This window comes from Oncorhynchus tshawytscha, linkage group LG13 (assembly GCF_018296145.1).
Source record: "Oncorhynchus tshawytscha isolate Ot180627B linkage group LG13, Otsh_v2.0, whole genome shotgun sequence".
In the NCBI taxonomy this organism is placed as follows: Eukaryota; Metazoa; Chordata; class Actinopteri; order Salmoniformes; family Salmonidae; genus Oncorhynchus; species Oncorhynchus tshawytscha.
This window is the reverse complement of record NC_056441.1, coordinates 68,254,970-68,269,133: the sequence shown is the minus strand read 5'-3', so window position 1 is coordinate 68,269,133 and position 14,164 is coordinate 68,254,970. Positions and strand designations below refer to the sequence as shown.

General features: G+C 45.4%; 1 protein-coding gene across 1 annotated transcript in view; it reads left to right on the top strand.

Moving 5' to 3' along the window:
- The window catches only part of LOC112265572 (mediator of RNA polymerase II transcription subunit 13-like), a 33,891-nt gene that overhangs the window by 6,222 nt on the left and 13,505 nt on the right, over positions 1–14,164 (top strand). The window contains exons 4-17 of the mRNA XM_024442990.2: positions 1,895–2,040; positions 2,270–2,467; positions 2,611–2,796; positions 5,082–5,241; positions 5,343–5,453; positions 6,515–7,195; positions 7,382–7,598; positions 7,945–7,975; positions 8,103–8,224; positions 9,884–9,971; positions 10,079–10,287; positions 11,073–11,272; positions 11,369–12,261; positions 12,424–12,591. Of these exons, the coding sequence (XP_024298758.1) occupies positions 1,895–2,040; positions 2,270–2,467; positions 2,611–2,796; positions 5,082–5,241; positions 5,343–5,453; positions 6,515–7,195; positions 7,382–7,598; positions 7,945–7,975; positions 8,103–8,224; positions 9,884–9,971; positions 10,079–10,287; positions 11,073–11,272; positions 11,369–12,261; positions 12,424–12,591 (3,410 nt within the window). The remainder of the gene's footprint in view (positions 1–1,894; positions 2,041–2,269; positions 2,468–2,610; positions 2,797–5,081; positions 5,242–5,342; positions 5,454–6,514; positions 7,196–7,381; positions 7,599–7,944; positions 7,976–8,102; positions 8,225–9,883; positions 9,972–10,078; positions 10,288–11,072; positions 11,273–11,368; positions 12,262–12,423; positions 12,592–14,164) is intronic.

Below are 14,164 nucleotides of genomic sequence, written 5' to 3'. Positions count from 1 at the left end.
GATTGTGTTATTTTGCCTAAAAACCTTTTTGGGCCTACCATTTTTTTTTTACTCTGCATCTCTGCACAGCCCAAGTCTACGAGAGTTGCAGCGATGGGACAAGACTGTAAATACCAATTGGATATCATGAAAAAGGGGTTGTGTAAATTGTTTTTAATTCTAAGTAAGTCACAGCTTATAATTTATAGACTAATGATTTAATATAACAAAATGTTTAGATGCCAAGGGTTTATTTCCTTACCAGCTTATTGTGTTTCACTCGCAATGCTTCACAATGTATTTCTTTGTAGGCTATAGCCTTGGCATAATGTACCCTACCAACATATTTTATTTAAATTCCTTCTTCCTGCTGCTGACCTGTTTAGTGTTTATATGCTGTTTTAATATGGCATGTAGCCTATTTGAAATGGTTTGCTGCTTATATTTACTGTTTCATGTTTATTCAAGTACTTTTCATTCAAATCCATATGGTTTGGTTTCAATACTTAAAAAAGAATTGATAGGTCCAGGTAGTCACAAAAATAGATGGGTGTTGGTTAAATTGTGATTTTAAAGAACAGAACGCATTTGGGGAAGCAGTTTTCTTTTCTTGTGGGCATGTTTTAGTGGAGCGCCCTCATTGGGATTTCCAGCTGCTTTCTCTCTGGTGAAGACATGGGCCTGTCGCTCTAGGAACAGACCAATGGCCTGTCGTCAGTTGTATTTCTGGGATGTTGAGACTATTATCCTTCCAGCAAAGTACTGGAGCTGCTATCTATGTAACACAGACTGTAAAAGTTTTGATTGTAAAGATTAGTTTGACATTGATAACCCTGTCTTGTGCCTTCTCTTGCCAACATTCCCACCTTTGATTCAACCTAATAGAAAATCAAAGTTTTTGTTACGATTTAACTGGAAAACGGGGATTTTTCGGCCATTGTAATCCTTGGGCGGGCCGCCAAAGCGTCCAAACGGTGTAATTTAAAAAAATATTTCACTTTTGGGATGGACATGTTGAAAAGATAGACCTACTTTTTTGTAATAATGTATTTGTTAGTTTTCAATCACCAACATAAAATCTAGACAGGGAGAATTGAAAATCCCCAAAATGATTAATTTAGCAGTTTTGATTTTGTTTGAGCATTAGCCATGGCAAAATTCATACAATGGCAGGAAGTTAACTTTAAAACTACAACATTCCCTACTCCATGGCAGAATATGTAGAACATATTTTTTTTGTGCAAATTTCATGATCTCCACTCCATGGTGAAAATTGCAGGAGATTGGCTTAAAAATGCCTACACAACCGAGATGGTGGTGTAGAGATTCGGCATTGCCGACCGCACTCATTGCCACGCCACACCCACCACCTACGCTCCTTTTTGATCCAGAAGAAAACCCTGGATGTCGTTTTTTTTTTTTTAAATCTGTACATTTACTGTTAACTGTTCAGTGCACGTATAACATGAGTGAGCCTGAGGCAGAAAGAAAGATGGCACCGATTGTAATAAACCAGTGTATCCTGACTTGCTCCGTTTGTCAAATCATGCAAGAAGATCTTTACTCTGCATACAGCAGCAAATCTTTGTTTGCCTTTCAGTTTCATTTCCAGCCCAAACCCTGCTTACAGCCTCATATGACTGTAGATTGTTTTGGTATAGTTTTTTTTCTTTCCTGTCTGAAGTATCCTGTCAGGTCAAGGACAACATACCTCCCTGTTCAACCCTTTTAATTGTTTTCTTTTGCATTTAGGAAACCTGTAACAGTGAATCCAAATGAGAATAAATCATTTTGCTTTCTGTATCTGATAAGACATTGAATCTTATGTTTCACTCTGATTGCTTCTCTAAGGAATGTCTTACCAATATTTCCAGGTGGATCTGAGACTGACCGTGTTTTTCCATCCCTTCTGCAGTGAACACCTGTCGTGTGCGTTCACCTTCTTCCTGCACGGGGACAGTAATGTGTGCACGAGCGTAGAGATTGCCCAGCACCAATCTGTCCAGCGACTGAGTGAAGAGCACCTGAGCTTGGCACAGCAGAATGCCAGCCCCCTGCAAGGTGGGTCTAACCAGCCATGGCCTATTGAGATAAGTTAAACTACCTGTCATTGGTTAGATACTGTGATTTCCATAGATTTTAATTATATTTTTTTGTCAAAGGCAATGCCGCTGCAGTAGCATTTATAATTCAAGCATAGTCTTGCCTGCTGTCATAATTCATTTATCTCTAGTCACGACTCTATTCTGACCTGTGCTGACACTTCATATCCCCTCTCTCCTTTCCACAGTCATCTTGAGTCCATATGGTCTGAACGGGACGGTCACGGGTCAGTCCTTCAAGATGTCTGACCACCCCACCCAGAAACTCATTGAGGAGTGGAGGCAGTTCTATCCCATCAGCCCCAGCGCCAAGGACCGCCCCGAGGACAAGATGGAGGATGCAGACTGGGAGGACGACTCACTAGCAGCCGTGGAGGTCCTTGTTGGTAAGATGGGGGATGTTGCTACAGTTTCGTGTTGTCCAGTGTGTGGATGTGTTATTTTCATGGTTAGTATGTGGTATTGCAATTGTGTTTATTTTCTGAATGAGGCTGTCACTGACAAAATGTGTTGTGCTGATCTGTTCCAGCTGGAGTGAGGATGGTGTACCCTGCCTGTCTAGTACTGGTTCCCCAGTCAGACCTCCCTGCCCTAGCCCCCCAGGGCTCAGCCAACCCCTCAGCCATCCTGTGTGAGGGCCAAGGGACCCACAGAGACCATGCCATGTCCTCTGTCACCCTTACTCCTCCCACATCACCAGAGGAGGCCCAAACGGGTATCCTTACCATTTACTAATTAGTCTATTAGGACCAAAAACACTGCAGGTGTAATAGGATATGAGTAGCTGTCTGGCTTCAGTGTCCATCTTTTGAATGATTAAACATTGATGCGTTCAGGTTAAATTATTTTATAAATTGCTTATACAGATACTCATCCTAAAACCCCAAAGAGCAAGCAATGCTGAAGCACAGTGGCTAGGAAAAACTCCCTAGATAGGTACATGAAACTCATAGCTGATTATTTTGGTAAGTAGAAGGATTTACTAATACTGAGTATTATTAATTTATACAACGGGTGGGTCTAATCCTGGATGCTGATTGGATAAATACCGCCTTCCAGGCGATGTCTATTCCACAAGTTACCACTGGCTAAATCTGACGTTGTAATACGTATTTACTCGGTTTCATCTGACTGCTCAATCCACTGTCTCATCAGCCCAGCCAGGCAATTTATGTAATAGATCAACACTAAAAGATTTGTATTAAGGAGATTTGTATTAACCTTGCCGGTCTCTGACGTTTGCAACATTGTTTCAATATTACATTTGATTTCCAGCTGTCCCATAGTAATGAACGTGTCTGATGTCAGGACGAGCCAGTCGATTATCATGAATCAGCATAAAAAACTCAGCAAAAAAAGATACCTCCCTTTTTCAGGACCCTGTCTTTAAAAAATTATTGGATTTTTACAAATTAACGTCACATATCTTCATTGTAAAGGGTTTAAACACTGTTTCCCATGCTTGTTCAATGAACTATAAACAATTAATGAACATGCACCTGTGGAATGGTCATTAAGACACTAACAGCTTACAGACGGTAGGCAATTAAGGTCTTGTAGGCCTAACCAGTAAGGCAGTTCCTCACCAAACATCACCGGCAACAATGTTGCCTATGGGCACAAACCCACCGTCGCTGGACCAGACAGGACTGGCAAAAACTGGTGGAGGGTCTGTCATGGTCTTGGGCGGTGTGTCACATCATCGGACTGAGCTTGTTGTTATTGCAGGCAATCTCAACGCTGTGCGTTACAGGGAAGACATCCTCCTCCATCATGTGGTACCCTTCCTGCAGGCTCATCCTGACATGACCCTCCAGCATGACAATACCACCAGCCATACTGCTCGTTCTGTGTGTGATTTCCTGCAAGACAGGAATGTCAGTGTTCTTCCATGGCCAGTGAAGAGCCCGGATCTCAATCCTATTGAGCATGTCTGGGACCTGTACGATCGGAGGGTGAGAGCTAGGTCCATTCCCCCCCCAGAAATGTCCGGGAACTTGCAGGTGCCTTGGTGGAAGAGTGAGGGTAACATGTCACAGCAGGAACTGGCAAATCTGGTGCAGTCCATGAGGAGGCGATGCACTGCAGTACTTAGTATCTGGTGTGGCCACCAGCTGCATTGACTTTTTATTTTGACCCCCACCCCTTTGTTCAGGGACACATTCCATTTATGTTCGTAACGTCTGTGGTACTTGTTCAATTTGTCTCAGTTGTTGAATCTTATGTTCATACAAGTATTTACACATGTTAAGTTTGCTGAAAATTAATGCAGTTGACAGTGAGAGGACATTTCTTTTTTTACTGGGGTTACATAAATATCAATAGAAAATCACAAAATGCCGCTAGTTTGCTGTCATTCCAGCTTCAGTTCGAAGTTATTGTTTTAGCTGTGCAGTTGGCAATCTATTCTGAACAGTGGCCTGGCGAGAGAGCAAATGTTATATGCCAGGTGAAATTGTGCATCATTAGCGCATTCATTGTTATGGATGTATCCCAAATTATTTTACTAGAAAAACAGCTTAAACAATATTCAGCTACTTTGCTGCTGTTCTGGCTGTGCTGTTTGATGTGACTGTTAGCCAAAGTTGGCTGGCTAGCAAGCAAGGCATAAGAACGTTACCAGCCATTGTGGCAATGGAACTTTTAGAACAAACGACTGGGTCGATCCTTAGATTTAAAACAAAAATACTTTAACGACTGGTTCTAACCTAACCGATAGAACCAACAACCAGCCTGCATAGGTAGCAGCCCTAGATTTGTGTCAGGACTATGTCTCACGGAAGGATGAAATAGTATGAATAAATTGATTAGAGTAACTTTTTTTTAAATGAAAATGTCAATTATTTTGAGTTTGTTGGTAACCAGTCTTATAAAAGTGATAATGCCCTTGAAGCCAGTGTTTTGTCTCTTGGCTAACACCTCTGCCAATACTGTATATCCTCCAAACACCGGCTTCTTGGACATTATCACTTAAGTGTTTCTCTATCTTTTCTGCTATAGATCATCAGGCAGCCCAGAGGTGGTTAAAGCTGTGCTTGACAGTGGATGGTTTCAGCTCCAACAGCAGCGGTATCCATGGCAGCAAGATCCCCCGTAGGCTGGCTGCCCAGGTGGTGGAGAGCGTGTGGCAGGAGTGCACTACCAACCGGGCCCAGAGCAAGTATGTACACTACCTGTCACCTCACCCTACTGATTCATATACTACTGGTCTATTGAAGGAGAGGCTGTCTGCTGAGCTCTGTTTGTCTGGTTCTTTGTCAGGAGGAAGTTTGCTACATTGACCAATGGCACCTGTGAGGAGGAGGAGGGGGACAAAACGGGAGTATGGGATTTTGTGGAGTCATCGCATAGGGCACACTGCAACTGTTCAAGGTACTGTGGATCACGTTTTATAAAACGGTGGGGGTTTTAGGCCAGGGGTGTCCAACTCAATCACCGCACGGGCCATATTGAAAAAACACAATGAATTTACAGTCCAGACATGGCCTATGTTTGTTTTTAGAATAAAACGTGAATAGAACTGCGACCCAAACTGACCATATTTATTTTAAAAAATATGCCCCTTTATGATGTCCACTTTTACATTTACATAGGATGCTGAATATAGCATATATTTGTCCAGCCTATGCTTGCAGATGTGCTTTGGCTAACATGCTGCGCCCAAAATAAATAATATTTGAAGTGTTTTGTTGCAGATTTTTTTTTTGTTTTAAGTTTTCTAAACCGAAGCCAGAATTAAACATTTTAGTAGCTTAGGAGGACTGCCTGTGCCTTTTCCCTCTGCTGCTCTGTAAATGGGACAGCACATCAAGCTGTAATTTCATAAAGTCGATGACTCAACCTTTAACTCATACTCACTTGTGTGCTTTAGTATTAATTTATACTCGTGTGAATCCTTTATCTAATAACTTTTTGACATCAAAGATGGCATTGTCTGTAGGCTACAGCAATGGAACTGAAACCTGGCATCAACATTTAGCCTACAACTTAAACTTTTGGTCTGGTAGATTCGTTCAGTACCATTAAGGAAAACAGCTTGGCTACTGCAAATGAGGTGATACAGCGCACTAGCTGGCTCCTGGTTGGGTGGGTGTATGTGTGGGTCTGGGAGGAGGGGTGTGTGTGTGGCAATGCACTCTCTTTGGAGCTCATCAAGTTGGCAGTGCTTGCTAGGACTTGTAGTGCAGAGCGTCGTGGGCGGTATGGAAGCAGGCCAAAATGAATTGACAACCCAAATCATTGTGCAAACCAGATAGAAATGTATCATGGGCCAGATCCGGCCCGCGGGCCTTGCTTGACATGTGTTTTAGGCTGATGTGAATTGTTCTCTGTAACTCACCAGAGTCCTTTACGGGGTCTAATTTTTATCACAAACATCTTGGAAATGAACATTCAGTAAATTGCTATTCCAATATTTTGACTCTTCACCCCAGGCATAAAAACCAGAAGCAACGATTAGGCAGCACCTCAGGAAACCCCCCATCAGTGGGCAAGCCCCCACAGCCGCCGCCCAAACACAAGCTGGGCGAGAAGTTGGAGAAGGGGGAGAAGCAGCAGAAGAGGCCCCAGACACCCTTTCACCACCGCAGCTATGTGTTTGAGGAGCAGGCCATGGAGCCCCGGAGGCTGTGTATTAGAACCCAGGATGAGGGACCCTACCCGAACCTGCACCACATAGACACAGCCCCTTCCAAAGCCCCCATGTTGCACACCCACGGGACCTCCCAAGACCTGGCTGGCTCCCCCCAGCCCCCACCTCTCAGCCCCCACCCCTGCGAGCACGGGGAGGAAGACCCTGGGGCCATGAAGAGCTCCTCCACGCCCATCCACCAACACCTCTACCCCCCCTCCTCTGAGCCCTGCCTGCTGCCTCAGAAGACCTTGTCTGATCTGCCCCTGCCTTTCCCCCATACCTACCCTGAATCCCTGGAACCCACTGCATACGTGGGCTCAGCCATCAACCCCAACGAAGACTCGGCCCACAACCCCTGGAAGTACTTCAACCTGCCACGGAAGAAGGCCTCAGACTTCTTGACACCACTGCTGCCTGTGGACAAACTACAGGATGACTCTGGGGGAGGAGGAGGGCAGGAGAACATTGTCTCTGTCACAGAGTGAGTACACTACCCCCTCTCTTTCAAGATGTAATGATAAACCTTACTACAAGCACCAAGGTGATGAGTGGCTATGATAGATATTTGGTTTCTCCCTCTCTGTACATCCACTTTGAGCATTATATATGCAGTTTCCCCTGATTTCACATGATTACTGAACATCTACGTAACATTGTCTCCTCCCAGGTTGATGTCTGGCTCTGGCAGGCCTTTGAAGGTGTCTGACGACCTGGTGAGAACCTACACCCAGAGGAGGAACAGCCACCTGGCGGCTGCCATGGCTGACGAGGACCATGAGGAGGAGCCAGACCCCTACGCCTTCGTGGAGGGAGACGAGGAGTTCACCTTCACTGACAAGAAGGACAAACCAGGATCGGAGAGAGAAACCAGCAAGAGACACAAGGTGAGTTTCAAACATGAGTTTCTAAGAATTAATTCCATAGTTATCCCTACACCCTTTCCCTAATCCTACCTAATGTGGTCGGATTTGTTAGTTCAGTTGACATGTGTATGCCACTTTTGCTTATGGGATGATGTAGCACTGTGGTTCCCAACATTTTTTGCGTACTGTACCAACTGAATTTTGCTCTGCCTGGAGTACCCCTGAAGTACCCATGTACATTTTACCAGTAAGCTTCTGGTCTTCTCAAGTACCCACTGTGGATAGACCAAGTAACCCCTGGTTGGGAGCCAGTGATGTAGCAGATGCCAAGAGAATAATGCATTTCTTTACGCTGGTGTTTGTTTAGGGTGACGATGGCAGTGGGACTTCAGCAGATGGTGAGCATTTCCTCCTTTATTGTTGAAAACCTTCTTTTTTTTTATCACTCCTATAAAACTACGAGTGGAATTTCAATAAAATGGTCATCCAGAGTGGTTACTGATGGCACTTCCTTTGTGTGTGCAGATGGTCAGGGTGCGGCCGGTGGGAAGCCTATACCCTCCACCAGCCTCATCCATGAGACAGACCTGGCTGTGTCCATCAACGATCTGGACAACCTCTTCAACTCAGACGAAGACGAGCTTGCGGTCAGTAGAGTATACAGTGCCTCTAGAAAGTATTCATCCCCTTTGACATAATACACATTTTGTTGCGTTAGACTGAATTCAAAATTGATTAAATAAAAATTCTCACCCATCTACACACGCTACCCCATACTGATGAAGTGAAAACATGTTTTTATAGATTTTTGCAAATTTCTTGAAAATGAAATACAGTCCTTTGCTGTGACAGTCCAAATTGTGCTCAGGTGTATCAACTTTCCTTTCATCGTCCTTGAGAAGTTACTACAACTTGGAGTCCAGCTGTGGCCCATTAAATTGTTTTTAGGAAGAAACAGACCTGTCTACATAAGGTCCCACAGTTGACAGTACATGTAAGAACAGAAACTATAACATGAAGTCCAAGGAACTGTCTTTAGATCTGAGAGAATTGTCATGAAGCATATCTGGGAAGGTTATAAAACCATTTCCAGTGTTGAAAGTTTCCAAGAGCACAGTGGTCTCCATCATTGGGAAATATATAAAATATATAACTATCCAGCCTATAGCTGGCCATCTGACCGAACTGGGCAAGAAGGACCTAGGCAAGGGAGGTGACCAAGAACCAAATAACCACTCTGACAGCTTCAGAGTTCATTGGCTGAGATGGGAGAACCTGCCAGAAGGACAGCAGTCTACAGCATTTCACCAATTTGGGCTAGACTGAAGCCACTCCCGAGAAAAAGGCACAAGACAGCACACCTGGAGTTTGCAAAAATGCACATGAAAGACTCAAAAATATTGTGGTGTGATGAGACAAAAAATTTAACTCTTTGGCCTGAATGCCTAGTGCTATGTCTGGAGAAAATCAGGCACAGCTCATCACCCGTCTAACACCACCACTACTGTAAAGCATGGTGGTGGCAGCATCATGCTATGGGGAGGGTTTTCAGCGGCAGGGACTAGGAGACTGGTAAGGATAGGGGAACAATGAATGGAGCAAAATACAGGCAAATCCTTGATTAAAAACCTGCTTTAGAGTGAAAACAACCTTAGACGGGGCGAAGGTTTACATTGCAACAGGACAATGTCCCAAAGCATACAGCCAAAGCAACGCTGGAAGGGCTTCAGAACAAGAATGTGTAAGTCCTTGAGTGACCCAGCCAAAGCCCAAATCTGTTGTGGAAAGATTACTGTTCACTGCTGCTCTTCATCTAACTTAACAGAGCTTGAGTAAATCTGGAATGGGAGAAAATCCCCAAATCCAGATGTGCAAAATTGATAGACGTACCCAGGGCAACTCAACGCTGGAATCACTGCCAAAGGTGCTTCTACGAAGTGTTGACTTGTGGGTGTAAATACTTATGTAAATTAGATATTTCTGCAATTCATTATTAATACATTTGTTAACATTTCTCAAAATATTTGTTCACTTTGTCATGGGGTATTGTGTGTAGATGGGTGGGCAAAAAACACTTTTATCCATTTTGAATTCAGGCGTTAACAACATTTTGAGTAAGTTAAGAGGTATGAATACTTTCTGAAGGCACTGTAGTTCTCATCTACATGGGGGGCAACATTGTTTGGGTTACATATCCTTTTGTCCATTTCCGTATCTTAAGTTGATACTTTGCTAACAGAACATTGTGTAAAGTCTTAGAAAAGCTCTCTGTTCAAAGCCTTTTTAAAATGATCTGTCTCCAACAGCCTGGATCCAGGAGAGCAGGAGTACATGGAGACAAGTTTGGCAGTAAGGAACACAAAACATCAAATCTGGACCCTCTGTCCTGCATAAGTATGTTCACTTTCTCCAATTCCAAGTTTCTCTTTAGGTCATCACTGTGTCCTACATTCATTTACCAAACAATGGGGTGATTCCTCTGTTCACCTTCCTGTCGCCAGGCTCTGCTGACCTGCACAAGATGTTCCCCACCCCCCCCTCTCTGGAACAGCACATCATGGGCTACTCCCCCATGAACACTGGGGGGAAGGACTATGGTGGCCTGGAGGGTGGGTTGGGCCTCACTCTGCTGGATGGGAGCCAGTTTAGCAGCCACTACAAGATGGAGGTGGAGGAAGGCTTTTGCAGCCCCAAGCCTTCTGAGATCAAGGTATCTTAATGGCCCAATGCAGCTGTTTTTATCTTGATTGAAAATCATTTCTGGGTAATAATGAAGAACTTACTCTTATTGTTTTCTATGAAAATGGTCAAAAATAACAAATGGCGTCTTAGCAAATTGCCAGAGCAATTTCTCAAGCAAGAATTTTGCTAGGACTTTCGGGGTGGTTGGAGTGTGGGGCCTAATGAGGGATATGTAACCTGAAAAAGAGCCGTTATTGGCAGAGGTTTGAAACTCTTTGTTATTGGTCTAGTGACTTATACCGCCTGGTGACATCCCCAAGCAATGCCAAAACTCCATCCCACCAAAATGGACAGAAATTTCATGGGTCTTTTCTAACAGCTCTTACACTAAAAGGGCATTATGATTTTCACAATATTATTCCAACCTCGTGGTGTGGAAATATTACTAAAACACAGGAAAATAAATGTTTAAATTGTAATGGGCCTTTAACTTCAGTCTAGTGTGGAGGGTCTCGATTTGACATGAACCTTTTAGTCATTTAGCAGTTGCTCTTATCCAGAATGACTTTCAGTTAGTGCATTCATCTAAGGATAGCTCAGTGAGACAACCACATGTCATAGTAAGTACAGGGTATCAGCAAAGTGCTTGTAGTGTAAGTTTTTTTTTTTCTGGGGGGGGTGGAATAACACTGACGTCTTATTTAACATACTCTGTCTAGTCATGCTGTTGTCAGCTTCAATACTTTCTCCAAGCTTAGACTTGCTGAAGTATTATAGTGGCTTATTTTCCTTCTCTCCCCCATCTACCTCCAGGACTTCTCGTTTGTTTACAAGTCGGAGGCGTGCAAGGCATTCACGGGCTGCTCCATGTTTGCTCCGCTGAAGATGCTGCCCAGTCAGTGTATGATGCCCATCAAGCTGCCAGAGGACTGTGTTTACACACCCAGCTGGACCATGGGCAAACTGGAGCTCATACCCCCAGTGCCATCCATGGGCCTCCTCACCAAAGACAGGTAACCAATCAGACTGGTCCCCTTGAATTATACAAGTCATGTACCCACTTGTGTGTCAGGAGTTTTAATGTTTGTGCTGTTGTCTCCCTATTTCAGTAACATCCCCAGTGTTGAGCCAGACTACCAGAGCTACACACCTCAGACCCACACGCCCTTCATGTCCAACAGTGCCCCACCCAGCAACAGCGGCACGGGCATCCTGCCCTCCCCAGCCACACCCCGCTTCTCCGCCCCCACCCCACGCACTCCCCGTACCCCACGCACCCCAAGAGGGCCAGCCAGTGTCCAGGGATCGCTCAAATATGACAACTCTGACCTCTACTCGCCCGCCTCCACCCCTTCCACCTGCCGACCTCTCAGCTCAGTGGAGCCAGCCACCGTGCCCTCCATCCCTGAGGCCCATAGCCTCTACGTCACCCTCATCCTCTCCGAGTCCGTCATGAACCTTTTCAAGGACTGTAACTTTGACAGCTGCTGCGTGTGCGTGTGCAACATGAACATCCGTGGTGCAGATGTGGGCGTGTATCTTAATGACAATGGCGAGGCCCAGTACCCCTGTACCTGCGGTTTCAGCGCCGTGGTCAACCGCCGCTACGGCAGCTCGGCTGGGCTCTTCCTGGAGGACGAGCTGGACCTGGTGGGGCGCGACTCAGACGCTGGCCGGGACTCTGAGAGGCGTTTCCAGGAGCTGCACGCTGCCTCCCTTCACAGGACAGGCAACCCCAAAGAGAGGCCCCCAGACGAGCTCATCCTGCTGCTGCAGGACCAGTGTACCAACCCATTCTCCCCCATGGCTGGGGTGGAGTACCCCAGGGCTCTGTCCTCAGGCCCCTCTCGCTTTTGTCTACGGGTGGAGGAGAGGGACTGCTATAACGACTGCTACATGGCTCTGGAGCATGGCCGGCAGTTCATGGACAACATGTCAGGAGGCAAGGTGGACGAGGCACTGGTTAAGAGTACGTGTCTACACAACTGGCCTAAACGCAAAGGTGAGTCCACTCCTTCACTCATTGACAATGCACAAACTTGTTACCCCTCCTGCTCTCTTCCTCCTTTTCCTTTCTTCCTACTCTTATGTGAAACACAGTCTTCTTGGTTGGATGTGTGTTTGTATGATGTTGATCCCTCCCACCTACTGTCTCCCCCTCCAGCTGCAGAAGTGAGCAGGCTGTTCTCTCAGGACGTGCTGCGGGTGTTGCTCTCCCTCCAGCCTGTACTCCAGGATGCCATCCAGAAGAAGAGGAGCATACGGTCCTGGGGAGTTCAGGGACCTCTCACCTGGCAGCAGTTTCACAAGATGGCCGGCAGGGGATCCTACGGTAAACACAAGGATAATGATGATAATAATACTACTTAAAGATGAATGCATCCAGGGCTTTTTCTGTATCAAAAAGTTGCTTAGGTGGTGGCCTTTCGGCGCAGCTGAATTGAAGAGAATTCTTTCAAATCTATAAATGTCTGCATGGAGCTGAGAATCTTTTTCCCTTTTAAATCTAATTTCCTGCAATTACATGCATTTTGCCATGGTTAATGCTCCATCTTAAATAAACATGCCCCATTCAAGAAATTTAGAACCAGGAACAGATATAGCCCTTGGTTCTCCCCAGACCTGACTGCCCTTGACCAGCACAAAAACATCCTATGGCGTTCTGCATTAGCATCGAACAGCCCCCGTGATATGCAGCTGTTCAGGGAAGCTAGAAACCATTATACACAGGCAGTTAGAAAAGCCAAGGCTAGCTTTTTCAAGCAGAAATTTGCTTCCTGCAACACTAACTCAAAAAAGTTCTGGGATACTGTAAAGTCCATGGAGAATAAGAACACCTCCTCCCAGCTGCCCACTGCACTGAAGATAGGAAACACTGTCACCACTGATAAATACACCATAATTGAGAATTTCAATAAGCATTTTTCTACGGCTGGCCATGCTTTCCACCTGGCTACTCCTACCCCGGTCAACAGCACTGCACCCCCAACAGCAACTCGCCCAAGCCTTCCCCATTTCTCCTTCTCCCAAATCCATTCAGCTGATGTTCTGAAAGAGCTGCAAAATCTGGACCCCTACAAATCAGCCGGGCTAGACAATCTGGACCCTTTCTTTCTAAAATTATCTGCCGAAATTGTTGCCACCCCTATTACTAGCCTGTTCAACCTCTTTCGTGTCGTCTGAGATTCCCAAAGATTGGAAAGCAGCTGCCGTCATCCCCCTCTTCTCTTCCCCCTCTTCCCCCTCTTCTAAGGTCTTCGAAAGCCAAGTCAACAAACAGATTACCGACCATTTCGAATCTCACCATACCTTCTCTGCTATGCAATCTGGTTTCAGAGCTGGTCATGGGTGCACCTCAGCCACGCTCAAGGTCCTAAACGATATCTTAACCGCCATCGATAAGAAACATTACTGTGCAGCCGTATTCATTGATCTGGCCAAGGCTTTTGACTCTGTCAATCACCACATCCTCATCGGCAGACTCGACAGCCTTGGTTTCTCAAATGATTGCCTCGCCTGGTTCACCAACTACTTCTCTGATAGAGTTCAGTGTGTCAAATCGGAGGGTCTGCTGTCCGGACCTCTGGCAGTCTCTATGGGGGTGCCACAGGGTTCAATTCTTGGACCGACTCTCTTCTCTGTATACATCAATGAGGTCGCTCTTGCTGCTGGTGAGTCTCTGATCCACCTCTACGCAGACGACACCATTCTGTATACTTCCGGCCCTTCTTTGGACACTCTGTTAACAACCCTCCATGCAAGCTTCAATGGCATACAACTCTCCTTCCGTGGCCTCCAATTGCTCTTAAATACAAGTAAAACTAAATGGATGCTCTTCAACCGATCGCTACCTGCACCTACCCGCCTGTCCAACATCACTACTCTGGACGGCTCTGACTTAGAAT